Source organism: Rattus norvegicus, chromosome 1 (genome assembly GCF_021556685.1).
Source record: "Rattus norvegicus strain SHRSP/BbbUtx chromosome 1, alternate assembly SHRSP_T2T, whole genome shotgun sequence".
Taxonomy (NCBI): domain Eukaryota; kingdom Metazoa; phylum Chordata; class Mammalia; order Rodentia; family Muridae; genus Rattus; species Rattus norvegicus.
This window is the reverse complement of record NC_141534.1, coordinates 134,342,607-134,369,650: the sequence shown is the minus strand read 5'-3', so window position 1 is coordinate 134,369,650 and position 27,044 is coordinate 134,342,607. Positions and strand designations below refer to the sequence as shown.

Genomic DNA, 27,044 nt, shown 5'->3' with positions numbered 1-27,044 from the left:
GCACTGCCACTAGCACCTTTGCTTCTGGGAAGATGAGCACCTGGGAAAACGGATGACCACATAGACGGGAAACCACCCGGCCACAGGAGGCCTAGTGGGAGAATGAGATCGCTCAGAGAGCTCTAATGCTGAGCAGGCAAGGTGTTCCTATCAGTACAGGGAAACTCTTAGAAGATCCTGGGAAATGCTGACAGCTAGGCTAGCCCCTCTCTGTTCCTCTTTAATTCTAAAGGGCTCATGACCCAGAGCAAAGTCTTGGCAAGACCACATATGCATAAAGTGACTGGAAGACAATGGGTCAGTTCAGGGTAACCTCGGTGAGAACAGTATATCCCATGGGGCATTTTGGGGACAGAGGCTAAAACAATATTTTAACCAAGTCCACATATGGCTTATGATAGTTTGGATGGATCCAGTTCTCTTAAAATTCATCCTTTTTCCCCTTGAGGTGAACCTACTCAAATACCATCTAAACAATGGAAAGGCTGAAGTGTAAACTCTCCTGACTAGCTGTCTCAGGTTGGGACAGTTTAACGTGACAAGAGGACACGTGAGGATGAGGTGGTCACCTGGCCTGATTCTTCACAGGAACCCCAAAGATTCTCTACTCAGCCAAGGCATACAACCACCTGGCCATCCCCACCCTCTAGCTTGATGTCTGAGTGACAGGCCCAAACTCACGCCTCCTTGTAGTAGACTGTGAAACTGATGAGATCCCGGTAGTCCGGCGGCCGGTACCGGTGCCACGTTATGATGATGCGGTTCTTCCAGGTGGTGGTGGAGGTGAAACGGAGAACATCACTTTCACCTGGGGGCAGAGAGGTGCATCCGTGAGTGACAGAGACCCACCTGTCTGTGCACTAACACTTCTATCTTTCCCGAGGCTGGCTGTCCGTACTAAGCTCTGTCTGGATTTTGTAGGTAGCATTCTGATTTTTCCACCAGGAGTCCAAACATTTCACAGGGGATAGAACCTACAGGTTCATCTTTCACTCCAGGTCAGTTTGTCCCACTGGTCACCTGCCCAGGGGATGGGGCGTGAACCTGTAACTGTCTCTCACCCCGTGAGAAGGGCCTCTTTACGAACAAGGTGGCCTTGCCTTTCAGATCATTCATAGGATGCTGGAGGGTAAAGGGGACCTGGTTAAATGACTGCAAACCTGTAGGCTGTACTGAGAGAACAGCGAGTCCTGTAGGTATAGGCATCTGCTGGCTTCTGTGCAGCGACCACAGAGTATGCCTTACACAAGGCATGTGTAAGACCGCGAGTAAGCCACAAAACAGAGCTTCTCTTAGCTAGAACGGGGTGCCAAGCTAGAAGGATACAGGACCTCCTTGGAGTCTTCTAGCAGGAATGAGACTGGGTGGGCACTGACCTGGGCAGGCCGTGTGCTCTCTGGCACGTACACCCTGGCTGTGAGGTATGGTGAGGTGTGGGGACTGTCCTGATTTTAGCACTGCATTCTAGCTGGTAAGGTGGGAGAAATGACTGTCAATATCCCATCAAGTTGTGTTCAACCCCAAAACTGCCCGAACTGCTCTCACCAATGAGCTGAAGGCAAGAGACAGAGAACACCAAAACCCTGAGAAGTCAGCAAAATGTGCTTAACAGAGACCCCCAGAGCATGGCAGGTCCTGCTCAAGTGTCACCCAGAGAGAGAACCCTGACTGTGCTTCCAAAGGAAAATAAATGGCTGGTGCATTCATGACCTGGCAGGTCCCTAGCTGCCTCTAAGGGAGAAAAACTTCGAAATGTTTCAATTGCAGGCTTTTGCTATGGTCTTAATGGGGAACAGGCCAGGGGACTCTGCAGGAAGGTGAGGGTGCTGGTGAGGGTGCACATTCACACCTCTGCCTAACTACTCTTCTCAAAATGCCTCCTGGATCATGAGGGTATCAGATAAATCTGGATACTCAGAAGACAAGGCTAGCCCTCCCTCCGTATATATGCGTACATCTGACTAGATGTTGGTCACATGACTCCTTATTTTCCCCACTAGTGCCATAAAGACGGAGGGCCATATAGAGCTTTAGCATTTGTTTGCTTCCTTAAAACAGGGTCTTTTGATGTAGCCCAAACTGGCTTCAAACTCGCAATCCTCCTGCCTCAGCCTGTTAAGTGCTGAGATTATAGGAGTGTACCTGGCTCCATACAAGGCTAGAGAAAGACATTCCACGTCTGGGGCCACATTTGGAGAGGGCTGTGCTAACAGGTTGAACTCTCGTCTATGAGATATTAGGGTGAAAACTGTATTACCTAGATGGTATTATTACATTGTCTAAAATGTGAAAAGCATTCTGGATTCAAGGACTTGGGCTCACTTTGTTCTGGGGATGCAGGACAGAGCTGGCTTGTTCATGGGGCTGGAACAGACTAGCTCTTTAATAAATATTGTCTGCTCATATTGACAAGATATTTCACTGTGCACGCTCTAAGAACCTGCTTGAATGTTTAATATACTCAAACAGATCCTCTGGAAAAATGTATCAATACGGATATATCAGGCACCCACCCACAAACTGTGCAGACACACGCAGAGGCCAGGTACCAGCTGCAGTGCTTTGACAGTCCAAAGTGAAAGAGAGCCCGCCCATGAATGGCTGCCATCTTGACTGTGGCAGCCACAGTGATTTAACGCTGTCACTCACAGGAAGCTCGCTCTCCGTTGTTCCTGGTGTTTATGTCTCCTTTGCTCTGCCGTCCCTTTGTTCCTGTCACCTCCTCCATCCGGTAAATTTCAGAGACACACAGCTTGGGATTGAAAGCGAAGTACATTTTCCCTGACCTGACGGTCAGGTTCCGGTGGTTCCAGTCCCACAGCTGCTGCAAGTTCTGGTTGTCCAGGACATAGAAGGAGTAGTTTCTGGAAGCACAGATATCCACATTAGCAACCCACCGAGCCCACGGCTCCCTCCAGCGACACAGAGCAAGTGTGGCTCCGAACCAATAAGGGGTTTGCTTACTGGGGCTATGCAAAAGCAGGCAGTTACTGTGACCACTGGCGGAAAGATGAGCCAAGGACAATGTTTGGAAATCGACAGGACACTAATTAATTTTATGACCTCTATTACCAGCACACAAAGCTTCTCCCACCAAAGGATGTTCCTTGATTCATCCCCTGGAAATGCCTTCGGCTATTTTTCTCAGAGCCAGGTATGTACAATGTGCTTGAAATCAGCCTACAGGAGAACAGACATGCTCCGCTACTCAACCGGAACAGCTTACATACTAGCAGCAAAGACTGCCATTATCCCCCGGGATAAATCCGACCCATGCCCAATCAGCAGTGCATGATGGGATGGGAGACAGCCTGGCTGCTGCCTCTTGTACATCTGCCTCTCACTGCAAGAAGCCTTCATTTCAGTCCCTGAAAATATGGGAGAGGAGAAACGCCAGTGTTTCCCTGGGATCTCCCATAGGGGCAGCAAGAGGCAGTGTCTAACATGGTGGCTTTCCACAGTTCGTAGGTACAACTTGTTTTCAGTGTCTCCTACCGCTAGAGCTTCTGGTACAGAGGTCCAGAGTGGGCCAGGAATCTCGGTTTCTAACAGGTAATGCTGGTTACACCACTCCTGGGCCTACCCATAGTGTACCAGTCTGGGCTTGGCACTGTTTCCAAGGCTCAACTCCCACTAGAGGGAAGACGTGGGCACGACCAAAGGGAAGACAGCTATCTTTGGCTACCCTAGTATCAGGGGGAACCTATCTTGGGGCAGGGAGAGAGCAAGGACTTTACTTGGGTGTCTGCAGAAGGATCCTGCAGCAGACTCATCCCTGTCCCTGACCACCGAGACCTGCAGGCAGTTCATCTGTAGACAGTCTGAGTCTTTAGTTAAGCAAACGGTCTGTTCCTCCTGGACCATGAGCCCCTTCTCCTTTTCCCTGTTTCTTTGCCATCCTTAGTTCCCCCTACTCTTCCCAGAGGTTTTTAAACAAAGCAGTTTCTAAATTCACCCACAGACCAGACAAATGCATCCCAAAGTCCAGCTCTGCCGTAAAGGCTGTGTCCACCTATGTACGGTCTGCTGTGAGTCCTCACGCAGATCAGAGCCACTATCTAGCGGGGTGTGCCTTCAACACGACCTTCACATACTGCAAGATGAATTATAGCTACAGGGCTGCCAAGAAGCTCTTGACACTTCCTTGAGGGAACTCATCAGGGAGCTCAGAGATGACCTAGGACAGGTAAAGCCACGGATTCAACACAGCACAAGACACTGTTTCCTCAGCACTATTAAGGGCAGCGTTGATGCACCTCACTCCTAATGACAGGAGTGTATCAGGTGAAGTCTGAGTTCTCATTGGTTTGAAGAGTCCTTATGGGAGGCAGTGAGATGGCTCATGGGGGCAAGGCTACACAGCAGAAGTCTGGTGATCTGGACCCCATGAAGGAAGAAAAAACAGTTACTCTGTAAGGCTCTCCTCTGACGTCTGGACATACATCCTTCTTACAGGTATCAAAGTCAATAGCAAAATAAAATTATACTCAAAGCGTCCTCACATCTAGGAGGCGGTGCTCAAGTGTAATCTACACAGGTAAACGGAAGTTCCAATCCTCCTCAGGCTCTTCAACACATGCTTCAGCACAGGGTCTGCACACGGATGGGCTTGGTGAGCCAGCAAGCCTTTGGTGAGAAGGAATGTTCCCTCACCATGCCTGTGTCTTGGAATAGGAAGCTAAGACCCTGATTAGAGGAATCTAGATTGTAACACACAGACTGTCAGTCAGAACTGCCACTATGGGATCCACGAATGTTAACTCTTTTTGTTGTTGTGTTAAGGAAATAATTTATTTATTTTATGTATATGAATATACTGTAGCTGTCTTCAGGCACACCAGAAGAGGCCATCATACTCCATTACAGATGGTTGTGAGCCACCATGTGGTTGCTGGGAATTGAACTCAGGACCTCTGGAAGAGCAGTCAGTGCTCTTAACCGCTGAGCCGTCTCTCCAGCCCCCAATGTTAACTCATACTGATGGTGGATAGGACAGCCAGACAACTGAAGAACAGGTGTAATGGTGGAGGGACCCGGTCTCATGTGTCTTTCCTAACCATGGGACATTTTTAAACTACTGCCTCACAGGTCTGGCTGCTCCCAAGTCTTGAGAGCCCCAGGGGACAAAAATCTCCTGTTATTGAAGACACCTCCAGGCCGGATACAAGGGCCAATTAATCAGGTCAAACTTCCATCTCAATCCAGGCCAAGGCCTCCTAGTGAACTAATTTCAAGAGCAGGAAACAGAAAACACCTTCCTTCTGAACCAAACCTTCTTCTCCCCAGGGAGGAAGCGTGAATTAGAAACTAGGAATCTGACAAATGAATGGCAGGCACATAGAAACCCAGGGTATTTGACTAATCACTTTGAAAAGCAAGATTATCTTTTCACAGTAAACACAAACTTTTCTGTCTTTAAACAATGCTGACAAGGCTGGGAGGCAGAATACCAATATCAATAAAACCCAGGCACTGAGGAGCCTTGCAGAAGGTAAAGAAAAAGAAAAATCTTCACCAAAATAATAATCAACGTGCCGGGGAGGTGCCTGTCAACGCGGTGCTGGCTTCCCAGCCCTTGTTGAGGCTTGCTTCCCAGACATTCTTCTACAATCAGGTGAGAATTAAGAGACGATTCCTGGTGGAGATTTGTCTACAGACCTTCAAACCACTAACGTGCTTGAACTGTCATTGTTTTCCTAAGGAAATGACTAGTTAAGGAAACCACTCAGGAAATACGACTTCATAAATCGTTTCTAAGTTCACTGCCTTTTACCTTCTTAGAATATTACAAAAAAAAAAAAAACCCAAAAACCTGAACCGTTCATTTTTTTTTCTTTTGGCTCCTACAGGCCGTATGATACCCCAGTGTTTTACTCAGTGTGATAACTTGGCTCTTAGCTCTCTCCTTTCCTTCCCTCCTTCCTTCCTTTCTGTTTTTTTTTTCCTCTCTCTTTTTTTGAGACAGGGTTTCTCTGTGTAGCACTGGCTGTCCTGGAACTCACTCAGGCATCCATCTGCCTCTGCCTCCCAAGTGCTAGGATTCTGTGCCTCTACTTGGCTGGGTTTCACCTGCCAATGTGTAGACCCACTAGGATGGCTGGCTAACAATTTGGGGGCACTGTCCCATTATAAGCACACAGCCCACACTTAGCTGTGATCTGTGGTGACCGACTCTAAGCCAGCACCGCCGGCTCCCTTTTGAGTGCCACAGAGCTAAGAGTAACACCCGAAGACCACGAGGCACCGAGCGTAGAACCTTCCACATTAGGAACTGAAAACCAGGCCCAAGTGCCCTCTCCACTGCTCGTGAAGGGACGCCCGAGTGGTTTACTTGACTTCTTTAGGGCTGGGTTTATCAGCCACCCACGGAGGTTGTCTTTTCCGTCTCTTTGGGCCCTGAGGCCAATTGGAAGAATCGGCTGAGCTAAATATAAAAGGATGTGGTGAGCTTTGAATCGCCTCACAAAGGCATAGGATGACCTGGTGCTACTCTCTGAACTGTCAAAGTCCCCCAGAACAAAGTCACAGAGAATAGGTAAGTCCTGCATCTCGACACAGGCAGAGCTGAGCTTGAGGCCTCCAGCCTGCACGGGACCCCTCTTTCAAGCCCTTACTGACATACTGGGAGACAACCTGGAAACACACAACCAGTCATTCCTATTCAATTCTGCAAGGAGACACTACTACTACTGCCTGCTGACAGCTGTCTCTAGAGGGCATCAGAAGCCAGCAAACCGAAGCTGTCACCAGCACAGCCATTTACACTACTACTCAGCCCATCTGGAGAATAATGGTTCACTTCAAGCCCATGGCCCCATTCTACATAGGCTCAGCGAGCATGGAAATAGACACCCAGGCAAAACTAAACCAAGCACCACATAGATCCACAGAAAAGGCTGCTTGTTCCTGAGTGCTTTTTAAAACCAGCTCTGCTGAGGTATGATTTACCTTCTAAAATTGTACCCACTATAAATATACAGCTCCATGGGCTTCCATAAATTTATACAGATGGCCGATCATCTTCCCATCACCCAGATTCAGAACATTTAGATCAGGCTGAACCCCCTGCCCTCCATTCTTTTCCCACCCTGAGGAATCTCCCCTGTCTGTTCACCCATGATGCTACAGGTACCATGATCCAGTCCTTTGGGTGTTAGCTAGTATCTCGCTGTGTGTTTTGTGCTTATACCAATGAACCCTTAGATTAGACCCAATGCACTATTTTGAGGAAGCACTTACTATGAAAAATGTTGCCATGAGCACTCATACGTGATACTGGCATGCATATGCTTTTCTAGCTCTAGGAACAGCCTAGAATTGCCAGGCAACATAATTAATTGTACATAATTTAAAAGTCCCAAGTAAGTGCTAAAGCGTGGTTACGATAGGGTCTAGTCCCGGAGCTGCAGGAGACATTACAAAACACGGAGAAGGCAAAGGGTAGAGAAGCCTAAACATACCGAGAATTCCGACTCTTATACTGGCCACCTTCCTGTAGTTTTTTTCTTCTGTTCAAGACAATAATCCTTGGTAGCACTGAAGAACTTGAGCTTTTAATTTGTTTGACGGCTCCCAAACCAAGGTTGCCCAAAGCAGAGCATTTTTCAGATAATGGAAATATTTTCTCTCTTATTCAAAAAGAAACGACCCCCATACCCCCACAAAACACTTGACTGTCCTTCTTCGTACTCCCCTGTCCCACTATCCCCATGTTAGAGGGTGGCAGACACCATGCACTCTAGGTTGCGTGTTCGATCCCTGCACCACACCACTACTTCTGAGAAAACCTTTGCTCTCCTTTCTGGGTCTGTACCTGAGTATACAGCTGTGGGTTTCTGGCCACAGGAGAGGAAGCCAGAGGATGACACTGGACTCTCCTGTTACTCTCCACCCCACTGTCCTGAACCAGGCCTTCTCATGGAACCTGAAGCTCCTTATGGCTTAGGTCAGGCAGGTCAGGTGACTAGCAGGTTCTTGGGATCAGTCTGCCTCAGCTCACCACCTGGAGTTGCCTGCAGGTGCAGCCATGCTCAGCAGCCACTGAGGGTTCAAACACGAGGCCTCATGACTGCTGAACAAGGGCGCTTAGCAACTGAGTCATCTCTGCAACTCCGATGACCTTATCTGAGGTTGAGATTCTATAGATGTGTCTGTCACATGACGGAGAGAGTGATGGTTGTGACTAGAGGGTCCTGCTGCTAACCAAGCACCATCCTGCGCCGTCTGCCCTGATGTCTGTTCTGGTGGGATTCTGTTTCACCCGACACCAGCCTGGAAATCAGCTTACAGAAATGGCTGGTGGTAAGCACGCATGACACGGGAAAGCAGGCCCAGGAAGAGAACACAGGAACTACACGCTAGGCAAAGCGCTTGTGTTCCCATGGGGGCTGCTCAGAAGGTTGAGGTGGACCACAGTGCTTTCTTGGATAGCTAAGGCTGAAGGATACATTCATGAGGGAATGCTCCTCTTCCCACCAAAACAAAAGGCTTCAGAATTCTCCTGAGCCACCTGGAAGCATTTATGTTGTTCTCAGCAGCTATATTAAAGATTCAAGGAATAGATCCCTTCAACAATGAGTTGAGGCAAGATTGCTTAAAAAAAAACAAAAAAACCCAAAAACCAAAAAACCAGAAGTGGCATACACCTTAGAAGCATCACAGGGATGACGAAGTCATTTCCAATCCTTGCCATGTGCCAAAAGAACACAGAAATACTCAGAAAGTTGCTCACGCTTGCACTGGCAACTCCCCCACGCCAAGTTTACTGTCTGATTTGGGGTGAGGAGTACAGCAAAGCTTCCCTTCCCCTGTTACTGTGAAGTATCACATCATCTGGGAAACACTGGGAGGAAGTAAACTGACAGCACCCTGAAATTAAATGTCAGATAACTCTGCTAATGCACCTCTCCTCAAAAGCCCCAGTGTGCCCCAAGGTGTACCTAAACAATAACCTCCACATCTGCGTGCAACAGTACCTCCTGTTCTACTAGCACTGCCTACCTCCCCAAGAGCTAGCTATATATGGGACAGGCCCAGATGCTGTTATGTGTTCTCTCCTCTTCTGCGCCTGCACTTTCTAGTCCCCAAACCCTTCAAGGCCAGCTCTACTCAGAAGAAGCCTGTGTGGCCTTCTCCACCAGAGTCTTCCTTTTGGTACCCAGGGCACCTCATTCCTTTCCCCTGGGGTACTTTGAAAGCTACGCTCTGTACTACCTACATTCATCTGCTTATCACAGACCTTTCTCTGCTTTACTGAACCAATGAGGAAGAAGAGAACCAGCTGAGCCTAATGCTTTTCAAGAGACAAAGGTGAGTCGTTGCTATGGGTGACCCCCTCAAACAGCTTTGGATTTCATCACCGGTGAAGCAAGGCAGACCAGAGATCTCAAATATCCTACCCAGAGACAGCCTCAAAGCAAGTAGCAAAATTATAGTTATGAAGTAGCAATGAAAATACGGTTGGGGTGGTCATTACATGAAGAACTGTATTAAAGGGCATGGGAAGGTTGAGAACCGCTGCTTTCCACAGCAGTCTCCAGGCCTCACCTGCCCCGCCCCCTTCTCGAATGCTAACAGCAGGGCGGGGCCTAAGCTTTCCAGGGAAGCTTCCAGAATACCAGCATCCTTGAAAAGACTTGGCTGGTACTTCATATCTAAGTTTCAAATAATGAAAAAAGAGGCTATAAATATTCTTGGAAATAAAATCCAGTCTTCCATTTTCAGCAACGTCAAAAGTGTATGATACTTTTAGTTAAGCCCCAACGATAAGATAATCATACCATGTAATAATCCTAATAAAAATAATCAAAGCCTCCTTCTGACTTTCTATGCCTATCTCACTCGCTCAGTGAGAGAAAAGGGGGTGGGGTGGGAAGAAGCTTATCCTTAAGTAACTAACAAATCTGACAGCTACTAATCTGCCAAAGAAAAAGTGCTTCCCGATGTCAGGGATCCCAGAGCTCAGATCTACTGGGGGGAACGAGATGAAACGAGATGGAGTTGCAGTTCACTTTAAGTTTTAATACAAGCAACAATGAATCAAGGGTGCCCAATGGCCTCATGTAGTTCTGGAAGCACCAGAATGACTGTGATACTCTGGGCAGGGTCCTGGCACATGCCTTGGATTTGCAAGGATGTTATTCTGAAGCTTCTCTGATCCCAGTGGGAAGATGGGGTGAGAACCTCTGCTTCTGGCTCTATCAGGAGCACTAGGACAGAGCTGACGTGAGAAAAACTGGAGGTTGTACAGAAACCTCATCCAGACACACTAGCAAGGACAAAGCCTTCCTTGGATATTCCCACCATCATCTTTCTAAGGGAAATGATTGCCTAATTGATACATTTATAAAATGTCAGAGCATTAACTCAGAGCTACACCAGAACCAAAGTAAATGTATAAAGGGGACAGCAAAGGCACAGGCGGACCGAGGTCTGGACAGAAGCCGTGCATACATGCGGTAAGCACCAGCTCTACCCTCTGCTGAGAAACCCACAGTTGCTTTGAAACGCAGCTTGTAAAGCATTTCTGTGCAGAAGGCCCAACCCCTATCAACACTCCAAATCCTGCAAGCTAAGTCAGTAGCAGCACACAAGTAACCAGCACTAAGTAACCAGCACACAAGCTCTGCAAAGTTGAGATACTTTGTAGCAAAATGAACCGTCCGCACTTTGCAAGTCTTCATGCTCTGTTTGAAAAGAAGTTGGCGAGGATGTCAGGTGGTCCGGTGCTCCCCGTACAAACACAAGGACCGAGGTCCATGCCCAGAACCCATGCAACACGGCCCTGAAATCTTAGGCTTGGAAGGTGGACACAATGACATCTCTGAGGCTTGTCAGCCATTTAGTCTACAAACTGGTGAGCTCCAGGTTCAGTGAGAGACAGTCTCAAAAAAATAAGATGGAGAAGAAAAGACACCATGTGTCTCCTTGAACCTCCGTTGGAGGTGTGCACAAATGTACACATGCACACGCACGCACGCACACACACCACACCCAGAGCACAGTAGGCTGAGGCAGGTTAAGAGTCAGACAGATCACAATTTCCCTGGGAGTTAAGTACTGCAGACAGACTGGTGTCAGTCCTGCAGGCAAAGTTCCCTGAGAATACCTTTGACTGCTAACTCAGCGGCCTAGCTTAGACTCACGTGGTGGTGGTTTGGATGAGAAACGTCACCCGTGGGATCACATATCTGAACACAGGGCCCTAGGTGTTGGTGCTACTTGGGGAGACTGTGGACCCTTTGGGAGGTGCAGCCTTGTGGGAGGAAGCACACCAGGAGTGGGCTTGGGGAGTTCATGGCCTCGCCTCATTTCCAGTCTGCCTGTTCTGTCTCGTGTTTGCAGTTTGAGACATGAGCTCTAACCTTTCGTCTCTCCTGCTTACTGCCACGCCTCTCCCACTGTTATGGCTACTCCCCATTATAAGCTCCTCTATCCTTGAGTCATTTTGGTCAAGGTGTCTTACCACAGCGACAGAAAGTAACTACTGCAGTATGTAAACCCCTGATGACTGTACCTAAGAATGAAGACACCCATTTTCCAGATTGGCAGTGTCCTGAGAGTGGCCAAATCACAACTCCACACAGCACTTACAGCAGGAAGGTAGGTGACCACCCAGGCAGCAGGAGCAAGCCTGGGGTTCCGCCTTTATTCTGTTTAACAAGGAAGGGCTCTTATTTGGGTATGTTACCCTAGCAAGTTTGAGACGCACACTACTCGGGGCTGTGAGCTGCCTCAGTCAGAAAGAGTAAGGGTAGCTGCTGCCAGGCATGAAGAACTGAGTTGGAGCCCCAGGATCCACATGACGGAAGGAGAGACTGACTCCCACAAGTTGTCTTCTGACATACACATACACACACACACACACACACACACACACACACACACACACACCACACACATACATACACACACACCACACACACACACACACACACACACACACACACACACACACACACACACACACAATTTAACTGTAGAGAGACACAGCACGCTGCAATTCTGTGACAGGAGAATACGGAGCGCTTACCCTTCTAGCTGCTCCTCTCCTAAGATGAGACGAAGGTTCTTCAGGAAGGACAAGGAGACCAAGGCATGGGAATGGCGGATCTTCACGTAGCCAGTCACCACCTCGATGAGCCCCATGAAGTTCTCCAATTCCGAGGCAATGTTATCTAGAGAAAAAAGGAGTCTGTGTCACCGAGTCACTCTGGTCAGGTGGCACACTGTACTCGGATTCATACACACCGGTGTGAAGACAAATGGGAGGCAGGTCTTGTTTGGGGGAGCGAAGCGAGGAGGCTGGCGTAGGACCAACCGTCCCTGTCAAACACACAACAGTCTCCTTTTTCCACAAGCCACACTGGGACAAGGCCTCTGAGGCGGGAAAGCAGACTTCTAGGAGGCTGGCTGCTGGAGTTTGCCAAGCTGATTAACAGAACGTGAAATCAGAAATGCCAGGCTGCTAATTAGCCCCAGCTGACAAACGGAGGGAACGTCTTTTAAATATGTTCTGTGACAGGTGGTCCTGGCTCCACAGTGCCATGGTAGGACCGAGCAAACCTGTCCCAGCCTCAGTAAGAACAGCCTTTGCTGAACCTGTAGCTCCATATTTAGACTCCATCTAGGGCTGGCGGGAAATACTCCAGTATTACAGCGATGATGGTTGCACCTTTTCCCACCATTGAGACGGGGCTGATGCCAAACTCCGGATCTTCCTGCTTCCCCTCCCTGGATTCCTCGCCTGCAAGGAGTTTGTGGTGTTGTTGTTTTAAATCATTTCTGCATCTCTAAATCTTCTACTCTGCTCACAATTACTTCTGTAACCAGAAAGTCGGCAGGAAGAGTTGCTAATGGGTAACATTAACCCAGAATTTTCTTTTATTCTGCGTACTCAGCTTTCACGTAGCAAATAAGAAACAAAAACTTCAGCTTATGACAAAATTCCAAGACAATAATAAATTAGGCGAGGTCCCTTGAATGAGATTTCACTCTACCTGATTTTTGAAGGTTGATTTAGTGAAAGATTCTCCTTTGGTCTGATACAAAGAAGAGGAGGACAAAGCCTTAGACTAAGCCCAAGCCTCGAAGCATCCTTTTCACCTGATGTATAAACATAGACAGCGCTCCTCGCATGTAATGGCCACAGGAAATTCAATCTGGGAAGAAGAGTGGCCGCGGCTAATTCTGTGCTTTGTTCCCCAAGAACTGAACCTAGGCCCCCTGTGTGCAAGGCGAGGGCCCTGGCTATCCTGAACTCACTATGTAGTGCAGGCTAGGCCCGAATTCAGAGATCTGCCTGCCTCTGCCTTAAGTGGTGGGCCTAAAGGTGTGCGGTCACCACGCCTGACAAGTAATACTTCTTCTTCATGGGCCAAATTTCCCAACCACGTTTATCTCCTACGACAGGAAGATATAAAACAGCAAGGTTTATGAATTCAAAAAGGTGTGCCCTGGGGATGAGTAAATTCAAAGAAAATTAATAAATCTGGTATGAACAAAAGTACAGCTCGGTTAGTATCACAAGAGTCAACGCTTTTGTGTGGGGAACAGGGTCCTCTCCATGGTAGAAAGATGGGGAATAAGTAAAAAAAACTAGGGGCCTATAAAACAAACAGACAAATGCAAACCTTCAGGCCTACAAAGAAACCACTACCCCAAAAACAACAACCCTCTCCAAAACAACAACAACCCCCCCAAAAAAATCCCCCAAACCAAAAACACCTTGTTTCTATTACCTCTACACCCTAAGAATATAATTCACTTATGTAACAAATACTTAGGGAAAAGTAATCCACTAGATAGATAGATAGATAGATAGATAGATAGATAGATAGACAGACAGACAGACAGATGTTTTTTTCTCTGAAGTAAAGAAAAACTTTCTTTCCCTAAAGATTTACAAATAAAGGTTAAAAGAATAGTCTTCTGCCTACAGCATTTTACCCCATGAAACCGTAGTAATAGCTCAACTTAGAGGTCCCAGTGGCAGGAACTGAAGGCCACATATCTAGGGGACTTTCTGTCAGTCAAAGACTAGAGGGGAGAAGGTTGCAGGGCTCTGCCACCATTGATGGAAGATGCTGTTCATGAATGCAATTCTAAAGGAATGTACCAGGAGCCCTGTTTACACCAAGTGAAAGGGAGCCTGCAGGCTCAGACCACAGCTTGAGGTGTGGACGGCACATCTTTCTGGCTCTCGGAAGTAAACCAGGAGCTCACTCTAAGACTTCCTAAAAAAAAAAAAAATCAATTTAGTAAATCCTTCCTTTGCTTAGTCTCCTCAACTCTCGGTTTACAGAAGGGTAGACTCTGCGGCAGCTAGCAGGAGCTGGCTCACAGGTCTGAGCCATCAGGTTTGTGTGTGTGTCAGAACAGGCTTTTCCTGCGTAAGGTGTAGCTTAACGGAAGATGAGGGCTGATCCTCTTTTACAGGAAAATATTCTGGGCTAACGGCTCAAACACGGACAGCCTGTTAATCTGGACTTAATGATTCAGAGAAACTCACAGGAGAGACGTCACGCAAGAGGCTTAGTTATATCCCATGCTGTTTTTCTAAGCCTGTATTCTGGTTGTGACTAAAGGGAGGTAGCCAGGCGAGAGCGTTGATGCAAGTAAACCAAGAGTTCCAGCCACTGGTCTGGTGGGGTGGATACTCACTGCCTCGCCGGATGTTAATAAGCAGATTGCCCTTCAAAATGGTGCACCCTTGGAGCATCTGGGCAGACGTCACAGAATCGATGGTTTTCGTTTTCTTTTCTTCATCGCCGCAGACCTTGGGGCAGGGGCCTTCACAGGGGATACAGTACATGCTGGGGAAGATAAAAGAGTGCACCAAGAGTTTATTTCCTTGCATTAAAAAAAAAACACAAACAAATCAAACAGAAAGGGGGCTTTTTGTTTGTTATTACAGCAGCATTCCAGGAAAGAACCATGCCGAAACATCCAAATGGTCGCGCAGTATCTCCTACCCAGGGCAAGCCATCTAAGTTGCAACCACACAGAGGGAACACATACTGTGGGGGAGGAAAGCATGTGGCTCGTTTCTAGACAAAATATGTTATCCATGCAAGAAGCATGTGGGTATCATGGGCTTGTGACTGGGGAGCCAACTGGTCTACTTGGGAGACACAGACTCCTAGGCACTCTGGGACTCTGGAAAAGCGAAGCTGCTCTCTGATGAGACCCTTGCCTGCACGCCAGAGAAGGCTGGGAAAGCTGGCTGTGGTGGGGAAGGGACAGCAGCGTCTTTGACACTAACAGAAGTCTAATTCCAAAGACCAGGGAAGGATTCCAACAGGCACCTGGTGCAGTGCAGGTCCATTATTTTCTTGCTAAAGCACAAGTGACTTTATATCTTGAAAGTGCTTTGCAGAAACTTGTAAATTGATCCAAATGTTGTTTCGCTGCACATACGATAAAAGCCAGGAACTTCCTCAGCTCTGTAATGAGGTCCTGGTCCAAATGCTACCCTTAGTGCCACACAGATGCAGAAGCCAGAAGCCTGAAGCACTGGCATGCTCCCTGCTAACTGACCATTATTTAGGAAATGGCAGAGAAAATGCTAAGCCTGGGGCTAAACCTTCTGAGATCTTAGCTGTATACAGAATCAGGGCCGAGAAGCTGGGCCGGCTTTTCTGAGTGAGAAAAATGACCCCTTCTTCTGGGGTGCTATATTCAAATTATTGTTCTTAAATGAGCCCATGAAACCTCAGGAAGAGAAAGAAGATCAGGGTAAAATTTTAGCTGCTTTTATTAAAGTTCTCCATCCTCTCTCAAAATACTATCTACAGTTTTGTTTTGTTTAAAACTTTAATAGTTGTTACCTTCGTATTTCCTATTACAGGAGGGGACTGAGGTGTTCACAGGGTCCCATGGGAACTGGATCTAACTAGCCAGAGTGGGGACATTTGGCTTTCTATAATGCCACATTCGCTTGTGGTGTTGGAATAAGAATGGCCCCCATAGAGCCATGCATTTGAATACTCAGTCCCTAACTGACGGAACAGTTTGGGAAGGATTAGGAGGTGTGCCACTGGGGTAGGCTTTAAGGCTTCAAAAGACTGGTGCCGAGCTCGAGTCTACCATCTTGGATTCTACCCTTGGAACCCTGAGTCAAATTAAACATATGGTTTTCTAAGTAGCTAAGGTCACGGCATTTTATCAGAGCAATTGGAGAGAAACAGACAGTTCTCATTTCTAGCCTGGAGACGGGTTTCCTTCTGAATTTTCTTTGTGGTGCGTTTGTGTTTCTAGTTTAACCACACACACTACATAAAACCAGCTCTCTATAAACAACAACAACAACAACAACAACAACAACAACAACAACAACAATAACATACTTTGAAGTAACTACAGCTTCATAAACAGAGTTGCAAAGACAGTCCAGATCATCGCGTACACTTCCCCCAAGGCTCCCAACTCCTGCTGTATCCAACATAAGGACAACACAGCGACCTGGCACATGTGTGGGGTTCTGTGCATTTCTCCATCTGAGATTTGCAAATTCCCCCACTGCAATCGAGATCCAGGACAAAGTCCTCCTGTATGGTACGCATTTGTAGCTGCTCTCTTCCTGTCTCGAACCTCGCTATCCCTAACTCCTGGTAACTGCTAAGGTGCCTTCCATGGCCACTTTGGGAATGTTACGTAAATGTAGTCACATAGCGTGTATGGCTTCTGAGGTTTGTGTATTTCCCAGAGCACAGCATCCTTGAAATTAAGCCTTTCTTCTCCTCGTCCGGTAATATTCCGTGGGTGTGCCTGCTTTATTACATATTTTACAGGGCATCACAGTCGTTCTCACTTCCTGGTATTACGAACAAAGGGACTACAGACAAGTTCATGAAGTAAATGTTCAGGGTCACCATGACGATGCTTGTGCCTAACCCATTTTTAAATCCAAATAGAAAAACTGGAACTTCCTCCTCCTTTGTTAAAATGTCTAGGAATCGTTTAAGCAGTTAAAAACATTTCTTCTTCTTTTTTTTTTTTTTTCCCGGAGCTGGGGACCGAACCCAGGGCCTTGCAGTTGCTAGGCAAGCGCTCTACCACTGAGCCAAATCCCCAACCCAGTTAAAAACATTTCAATAAGGATGTGTTCTGATTACATATTTATAGTTTAAGTTTCCTAGAATTCACTCTTGTATAAACAGTATTTAAAAAATACTTTCAAGTAAGTGCTAAACAGCCTTCAAAGGCTGAGAGAGGGCCGGCTATTATTTCTTGATAGTGCTTTACTTTAAAACAAAAAAAGACTGTGAGAAAGGGCAGGGAGCAGTGGCTCAGTGCTTTAAGACCACACTGCAGGGAAGGAGACCCAACTCCTATGAATACGTAGCATCCTCATTGTGTGTTCCGGGACAGCCAAATGCCTTGAGTAGGGAGAGGAAAGAAAACTTGCAGGTCAAATATGACATAGTGAGTTCAATGCTCTTACCAGCTCTCCAAGGCTCCCAGCTGCAGAAGGAAGGTGTTGTCTGGATTATGGCTGAGCATCTACCTACTGCCAGATACTGGTCTTTGGCTCAAGATGTGGACTAGTACAGCCATTTTACATCCCAAGACTGTGTGATTATTTAGATTCGGAGGGCCTTCAAAGGCCCACCTTGTAATAGCTTAGTCAACTGCTTAGTAAGATAGGGTCTACTGGGAGGTCTGCCTGACCTTCGTACATGCCAAAAGCAATGGAACCAAGAGCTAAAACCAATCTCCTCCTCCTTCTCTTCCTCTTCTTCATAAACTGTCTACCTCAAGTAGTTTGTTACAGTAACAAACAGCTGACTAACAGAGGCTGCCAACACATGAGTAAAACACGGCTGCCTTATTTTTAGTAGACTGTATTATACAATTCTGAATCATTGTGGTCCCTGGCTTAACCATTTACAAATATTTAATCTTTCCCTTTTTGCTGTGATAATGGTACAGAAATGAGACAGGGAGGAATTTACGTTTCATCTTAGCATTGTAAAAGAACATTTAATCTTTGGTTTGATCCAGCGATCAGCTTACAGTGGAGGTATCTTCAAATACTACAGCGGAAAAGGAAATCTTCTTACTGAATATGTGTTGAACATCTTTTATAGAAAGTGACTATGGCAAAACTATGCACTTTGTATTTACAGAACTGTTAGCAATGCTGGGGATTAGACCTAGGGCCTTCTGTGTGCCAGAGATGGGATCTAGCACTTCACCTCCTATAAGCTGGGGTCTGGATCCAGGGCCTCCCTAAGCTGGAGACTGGTTCAAAAGCTAAAGGAGAGCAGCATTTGGAGCCTCCTAGTTGCATTCTGAGATGTTGAGAGACGTGTACGTGTGTATAGCACAGGAGGCAGAGGATGAATTACAACCTAACCTTCCACCAAAGCCCTCCGCTCTGCTCAGGAAAGGAAACAGCAACCCCAGACTTCTGACTGTCCTTTGTATCCAGAGTTATAAAATCCTGTCTTCAGGAATATCACCCATGACAAGTTTGTGGAAGCACTGCCCGTTCAGTCAGAAACAGCTCCGCTTCCACGGTGAAGCCTCAGAGACTAGGAAGGAAAATCAGTGGCCACAAAGATGGCAGAAGGCACCAGAGAAACGGAGCCTAGAGAAAGCGGGTTCTGGAAGAAAACATGGCTGGCTTGAACTGAGAAGTAGGAGACCCGCTCCCCAGCCTCGGGAGTGCTGGTGAGGATTATCTTCGCTCCCTCTTGGACTGCCAAAGCTTTCACTGGCCTAGAGTAGCAAGCTGAGAGGGAGTATCTGCAGTTACAGTCTCTGCCTCTCATGCTTCGGTTCTGCAGGCGTACCAGAGCAAGGCTACGGCAAGCTAATTTTTACTCTTTAGTGCTAGCAAGGCGCTCTCAAAGGAAAAGAAAAAAAAAAAAAAAGGCAAGCCAACATATAAGAAAGGAAACAGATGCACCACTCCAAGATTCTCATTAAAACAAGCTCAGCTATCACCCTCCAACAGATCCATCCCTATGAACCCCTGGGTGGTCCTACCCTTAGGGGATATGCAGCAGAGAACTTTGCTGAGTTCCGGACAAGCGCCACTGACCTCTGGGTGCTGTTGCGGATGAAGCCTGATGGACACTCCTGCATGCACTCGCCATCGTGGATGACGAAGCCATCTGAGTCACTGCTCTCGGCGTTGGGGATGTTGGCGCAGAAATCCCGGTCCACACAGCGCCAGCCCTCGAACCTGTAGGTGCCAGGCGGGCAGGCAGGCACGCACACGCCTTTGTAGTAGTAGTGTCGGCAGGCCACGCAGGTTGTGTTGTCGTCCGGTGTGTGGCAGCTGCCTAGGCACTCCGGGTGGCAGCACTCATTGTTCTCGGTGCAGGCTCGCTTCCCACACACACTTGGGCACACTGTGGGGACAGAGGGAGAGGGTGGTAAAGACGAGGGACTACACGGCCTGCCCTGGGTCATCTCTCTGAGATCTGCACAGATCTCACCATCTGTGAATTCTACCTGGGTAAAGACACAACACACCCCAAGTCCATTCTCTCCTGGTTTGCTATGGGATGAGCCAGCAACATCTAATACCCATGACCTCTTCAATCATCTGTAAAATGGGGTGGTTACACCCATTAAAAGGGAGCCCTCGGGACAGGTGAACAGAGAGAAACACAGACAATAAGGGCCACTAGGACTATAAAAGGCCCTATGTTCTTCAGCCTAGTTTTGTACGAGAATTCCATTCTAAGACCCTGGTGGATGCCTGAACCACACACAGAACCACACACAGAACACTGGCCCCTCCCCCATACACACATAGCAGCGATGAAGAGAGGAGGCGTATCAAGTATGGCGGCTTGAAGGAGAAATGTCCTACACAGGTTCATGGATGTGCACAACTGGCCTGCGTTGGTGATGGTCTGTTTGGGGAGGTTACAGAACTTTTAGCAGGGAGCATCCTGCTGGGGGAAGTACTTTGCTGGTAGCCTTTGAGGTTTTACAGCCTGGCCTCATTTCTCTATTTCCTGTGTGTGGGTGAAGTGTTATCACTTTGTGTTTCCTGCCTGACAAGCCTGAAGCCAGGGCTTCCCCACCACGATGGACTCTGTCCCCTCTGGGACTGTACGCCAAGATAAACCTCTGTCTCTGGCTACACTTTCTGTCACGGTATTTTACCACAGCAATAGGAAAGTATTGACTACAACGTGAGACCGGTCGAGACCTCTGGGTTACAGCAAGCTCTAACCACACCCTTCACAAAGCACTGCATGACTATGGCCTCTCTCTCCTCCAACTCCAGAAAAAGAAATCAAGGCTGTGGAGGGGCTACTCTCTGCCGTGGGCACGGAAGTAAGTATGGGCTCTAAGGAGGAAAAGGCTATAATCGAGGTACCACAGTGCTTACAAAAGGTCTTTGGTAATGCCTGTGTCGGCTTGTACCATCTTAAAGCCTTACCTCTCTTCGCAACACAACCTTCAGATCACAAGCAAGTTGTCGGATCAGATGGTACAGGATGGCAGGACACAGGGTTCCCGCACCGCACCCAGAGACCACCTACGTGGGCCTTGTTAAGTTAAAGGCTGGGTCCAGTAATCACAGATCTAAAAGTCACACCCCCAAAACAGGTACTCTGCTATGAACATCTATACATATGTCACAATGAACACATACTATGGCCTATGATACTTACATGTGAACAATGTATAAATAAAAAGAAAAAGAAAGGAAGGAAGGAAGGAAGGAAGGAAGGGAGAAAGAAAGAAAGAAAGAAAGAAAGAAAGAAAGAAAGAAAGAAAAGAAAAGAAACATTAGCATTACATGTACCTGATTTTTTTTGGGAGGGGTTGTTTGGAAATACTACAAAACTATATAAATATGTATATTTTAACTGTGATGTACCAATGAGTCAAGATTCCATGTTCCTATTATAAAAAACCGACACTAAAACCAAAACCAAACCAAGCAAACCCCAGTAACCACAGATAACGTATCGAACATGCAAGCCCATCTGCCCCCAAAACGGCCACTTTGCCAACCCTTCATGATGTGGTCTTTCCCGGATTCTTCCTGTGCCTGGATGTATGACTACACATACTTGTATGTAAAAAAACCACACCACTGAAAAAGCACTGGATAGACTTGATTATGGATACTGCCATCGTATAGCAGTCCCGTTAAATTTCACCATTACAGCCGTGTCCCAGCATCCAATGTGCCCTCGATGAATGCACATTACTGTCCTATGAGCACAGTCATCTCTGTGGGTACCTTTGCACGCCGTCAGGATCAGTTTCCAGAACTGATTGCACTGAGTCAGTATGTTCTCTGGAGTCTTACACCATCCTGTCTACACAGCTGTAAGTCACAGCCAAGAATTCCTGTGTCACTGCATTTAAAAGCAGATCCCAGAACGTCAACGCTTAAATCAGTAGCATCACCCAGTAAGGAAACCAGAGTGCTCATGACGCTGCCAAGGCTAAGTAATCTTGGTTTTACTCTAAAGTCATCCCTCCCCAGAAACATCAGGGCATTTCCCCGTGTAGGAGTCCTCGGTATCGGCTGGGCATGCTGTCATGTCTTCGGCTCCAATGCCTCCTAGCCTCCACTGTGGCTCAAAGTGTGGCTGCCGTGTGTTTGAAGTTCTACCCCATGGGCTATAAGCAAAAAATGTTACCAGAGCTTCCTGGAACATTCCTTTAAAAACACGTGTGTGTGTGTGTGTGTGTGTGTGTGTGTGTGTGTGTGTGTGTGTGTGTGTGTGTGTCCGTCCGTCCTTCTTTCTTGCTGACTGGAACACAGAAATGCTGCATAGATATTCATGAGGCAACATGGTGAGTTCAAAAGAATTTGGCCTCTTAAGATGGCTGGCATTGCTAGATCAGTGGTTTTCAACCCGTGGCTGGTGACCCCCTTGATGGGGGTGACATATCAGACATTCTGCATATCAGACATGTACACTATGAGCTATACTGGTAGCAAAATTATAGTCACGAAGTAGCGACAAATAACTTTTAATAGTCGAGGTCACCGCAACACGAGAATCTGTATTGAAGAGTCACAGCCTTAGGAAGGTTGAGAAGCACTGCTCTCTAACACTGAGCTGCTGATCTTTGAACCTCTTCAGGTGAAGAGAAACCTATTTCATGCACCGGGACGACCCACCGGGAAGAAAGACCTGTCTTCACTCATGCTCGAGAGATGGTGGAGAGACTTCTCAGCCAGTTTACGACATTTGTTTATTGTAACTAGTGTCTGGCTGTTTCTGGACGTCTATTCCAGCTCACAAAAAATGAACAGAAGTTAATTATCTCTGGTCGCACCGAAAAAGAATAAGCTGCAGGAACCCCCAGTGTCAGAATACAGACACAGTCTACCATGGCAATTACCTGGAAGACAGTGAAATGGATCCAGTGATTTATCAGCCTACCATGTTTCTAGCTTCACATGCTATCATTGAATCTTTCACTCAACTATGACATCAAAAAATGGCATAGTTGAAGATGATCTATCTCAATTAAACACGTGTGCTGCACAGGTTATGTCAAGGTTTGGGGTCTAAACAAGCGCTGAAGTTCTTTGCATTGGTTTCGTTTTTTAATCTGTCAACGACAGAAGTCGACGATCCATTCTGCATTTACTTATCCACCCAGGATTTACTGGATGTATGCTGCACCTGTGTGCCGGGCAACTGTTCGTCCTGTACGACTGAACGGTGGCAGTCCCTGGCCTCAGGGAAAGGATGCCGCACCAGGGATGCAGGAAGGACCACGCGCATGGTGTTCCTAGTACCTCGGGTGCTTGGAAAGGTCTCCAGAGACAGTGAGGTTGGCAATGAAAATGGAGGGACGATGGGGAGGGGCATCAGGACCACCCCTCAAAGAGGATCTCATGTAAATACTGGCTGGGATGTTGCTAGGAACAAAATGGACCAGCTCAGGGAGGCACCACAGGCACACCAATTGACAGACGGCAGGGAATCGCTCAAGGCTTTAAGGCAGGGGTTAGGGTTTCACACTAGAAAGGTCATCATGCTGTATGGCGCAGGCATGATACCAGAGTAGACAGAAAGACGGAAGAATGGTCAGAGGAGAGGAATCTGCTGTCTATTATGTTATCCATCTATGGCTCATACAGAATAATAGATCCGCGAAGTTCAATGAAACTAGCTATAGGCTCCCTGGTGCAGCCATCGCAGCCATCTGCCAACACCAGGCTCTGTGATTAGACAGGGAAGCCGATTAGGTATCTCACCGTTATCAGCAGCGATTATTAACGGGGACCACATGCCAACTCTGGAGCCCTTTACTTACACAGGAAAGAAAGGGACACATCACAACAGATAAGAAAGTCAAATAGCTGTGTAGTAGCAAAAGCCGTATCACACAAAAAAGCAGGGGAAAATAACCTTGTGCATCGTCTTGAATCAGGTTCTCCCTAAATGTAAATGCTACATCTTCCCAGGATGAGAGAGAGAGAAGTAGGAATAAATACTTGACAAGGGATTTGTTACATGCGAAACACGGTGAGCCCTGTTCCAGGCCTGAGATGGGAACTTCTTCCCAACCGAGAATGGTAAAGTTAAAACACCGACTTTATGGACAGAACTATTCTTGTTGGGCAGACACCAGGTCAGTGGGCCCCTTAACGCTGAGTGATGCTGACTGTGAACAAAAGCGCATCTGAGTTTCTGTAGGGGATATGCAGAGAAAGGGGGCATGCAGAAAGACAGAGAGGAGGGAAGAGAGCTGACTTGCTTGCTAGAGGACTGACTCCAGAAATCTGTGTGGCTACAGGGAGGAAATACAGTGTGGAGGATTCCGGGAGGCAGCAAGAGAACGAATGGCAGGGTCATCTGGGATTAGAGAGTCCTGGAACCAGCTTCAGAAGCCTGCTGTAAATTTTGTCTCATCTTGATGTATATAAATATTATTAGTGTTCAGGACTATTAAGGGATTTCTTGAAAAGCCCCGGGCAGTGCGTCTCGCCAGTGGATGGATGGCTGCTCTACGTTGAGTGCCAAAACTTAAAATTTAGTGCAGTAACCAAATTTCCAATTACAGCACTATGGGGGAAAGGAGGGGACCTCTCCTCCAGCTCCTGAGGCGGGGCACATGGGCATGGTTAAAGGGCAGCCCAACCTTACAGAGAGGAAACGGAAGCCATGAACTAACGCAGGGAGGAAAGCAAATTGATTTTGCCCACGAGGCCGTTCTATTTCTCGGAATTAATCAGGGAAGACAATAAAAACAAAACCTTATTGAAACAGTCAGAAAAGCTACAACATGCCCCGTGTCAATCACCAGAAAGACAGGTCCAGGGTCAGCGTGCAAATTTAAAAACTCCTCTTCCTTTCTTTAGGAGAGAAAAACAAGCCTCACACGTCAGACCTTAACTCTTCCTCCCCAGGGTCCTTGCATTTAGTTTAGCCTGTGTTTGCTTTTGTCAGTAAATTCTTTAATGATTGCAAGCTCTGAGAAGTATATATATATATATATATATATATATATATATATATATATATATATATATATATATGGAGAGAGAGAGAGAGAGAGAGAGAGAGAGAGAGAGAGAGAGAGAGAGAGAGAGAGCGCGAGCACACAAGAGAGCGCACGCAGGCGAGCACAGCAAGTGACGCCTTGGCTATGCCACAATGCAATAGGAAGGCCCTCATTAGAGGCTGACACTACGTTCTTGGACTTCTCCGTCTCCAGAACTACAAAGAAACTTATTTTCTTTATAAATTATCCAGCTCAGGTAAGATGAGGATACATCATATGGAATGAATGTTGTGTTGCTTCTTGGACTAAATAGTTACACACACACACACACACACACACACACACACACACACACACACACACACACGGGGGGGGGGGGGAGGCGCCCCCCCCCCCCAGGGGGAGGCAGCCAAGAGGAGAGGGTCAGAGGCAGAGAGTAAGAATGAGAAGGAAGGAGAATGTTTTTCTTCAAAAGGAAGACAAGAACCTAACATGCTTATGGTCTCTGCAACGTCGAAAGGAGAACTCCCCTGCCTTGCTGCTGAGTCAGCGTCCAGAGTTTAAAACAGTGTCTCAGCAAGACTGCCTGGAAGACCGTGGCCACTACACAGGCTGTTGCACAGCAAAGGCAAGCTCACGTGGCAACCGGGGTCTTAAAAGCTTGGGCAGAGAGACACACTGGTAAGAGTATTCTCTGCCTAGTGCCAAAACCCAAACCAAACCACACACCATACCAAACCAGTGTGAACCAAACCAAAACACCTCCTTTTGTGGAGGGGCAGAAGGCAGATCCAGAGGGGATGTCATTTTATGCCAAAATCTAAAGCTATTTCAGTTTCTGTTTGAGCAGAAAGGCTGTAGCAGATTGAGAACTTCCACGGGTTGGGGGGGGGGGGGGGGGGGTGGAAGGGGGAGGGGCAGTCCTTGAGCAGAACACTCCTGGAGCACAGCAGGCTGGATGGGGTGAGGACAGGACCACTTGTTTTTTTGACGTGTTTGCACACTGGGCATGAGAGCTCCTAACTTTTCCAGCATCTGATGCTGTATGTCGTTTTCTCCTTACTGACTTTCTAAGGATTCTGAACTGCTCTGGGTTGGCTTGCTTCCTAAGATAAAGGGCCCTGGACAATGCGACCACACCTGGGAGGTTTCTTGATTCTTGGGGAGTATACAGAGGGCTACATACTGTTTCTCCCCTTGGCTCCCCCTTGGCTTTGTTCTTTGCTTTCTACCCCTTCAAAGTTGCAGGACTGCTTTGTAGTCACAGCTGGCCAGAGTCACAGGCTGGTCCCCATCTCAATTCCAAGTACATCTACAAAGCCCCTAGACAGTCCTCGAAGTAGTGTGGGGAAGCCCACTGCTTTGCAGGTAGTGCTCCTCAACGTCCAGACAGCGCTGATCTAGATCTGCTTTCCCAGGCAGACCTTCCTGTAGTGCTCACACCCCAGTGCTTCATGAAGGTCTGGCACATGGGGACGCAGGGCTGCTCTCTCCGACATGCTTGCAACCCTATTCTAACAGCACAGGAGCAGTCTGAACAGTGTGGAATACGCTGAGACCGAAAGATCAGCTGTGGTCTGCCATGGCTCGGGCAACCTGCTCAGACTCGGATGTGAAAAGTAAGGACATGTCCATACTCAGTGGACTCATTCTGAGCCTCTAATCGCTGAAATTTCCCAGGTCATCCCTTCCATAATAGCTGTTTGAGTCTCTCTTATATAAATCCAATTTATACCACAGAGGCAAAATACAAGACCGCTTATTAACATGGAGTTAACTTTCGGCGTTATTTCCCATGTGCCCGATGATACTTTAAGCACCTTACGTCTATACATCATTTAATCCCCCTAACAATCACAAAGGGTAGACATCCTTCACCAAGAGATGGCCAAACTGGAGACATCGGAGAGATTAAAGAACTCATGCAAGGGGATCAGGCTGCTGTGCCATATGCCGGGCATCATATTCACAGTCCCCAATGGATGACAGCAGCCTTTCCACCCATCTTCCCACTGTGGTGTGTGGTCCCAGCTCTGAACAGCTCTTCTGTCTGAAAGGCATGCTGCAGGGGAGTTGCTTTCACGGTATTTTTCTTTTAAAGCATGCAACCATAAGGGCGAAATTAACCACAGGTCCTAGCACCCTTTTCTACTCTCTGAGGTATATCCCTCAGTCTGAAGGACAAAACTAGGAAACACACACATTGGAAGACCTCCCCACCCCCCTTACAAATGATACTAAAGAAATACTATGTATCAACTCAGTTTCCTCTGTTTAACAAGTTGCAGCCAATAGAAGTCTCCTGGGCATTTTTTTTTTTCCTGTCACAAATTTAAAAAGCTGAGATTTCTTTTTTCAAAGACAGGGTTTCTCTGTATAGCTTTGGTTGTTTTGGAATTTGCTCCACAGACCAGGCTGGCCTCGAACTTAGGGATCCGCCTGCCTCTGTCTCTTGAGTGCTGTGATTAAAGATGTGTGCCACCGTGCCTGGCCACCCAGCTGGATCTTGTTGGTGTCTCCAAGGGCCACTGCCAAGTTGCACACTGATAGAGAAGCTTCTCTCCTTAGAGATGCATAGTGAACATCTGATA

General features: G+C 47.3%; 1 protein-coding gene across 3 annotated transcripts in view; it reads right to left on the bottom strand.

Annotated features, from left to right (window-relative positions):
• The window catches only part of Igf1r (insulin-like growth factor 1 receptor), a 294,388-nt gene that overhangs the window by 51,605 nt on the left and 215,739 nt on the right, over positions 1-27,044 (bottom strand). For all 3 annotated transcript variants that reach the window (NM_001414181.1, NM_052807.3, XM_087638951.1), the window contains 5 exon segments: positions 682-808; positions 2,650-2,864; positions 12,032-12,176; positions 14,662-14,813; positions 19,049-19,361. In NM_001414181.1, coding sequence (NP_001401110.1) covers positions 682-808; positions 2,650-2,864; positions 12,032-12,176; positions 14,662-14,813; positions 19,049-19,361 — 952 coding nt within the window.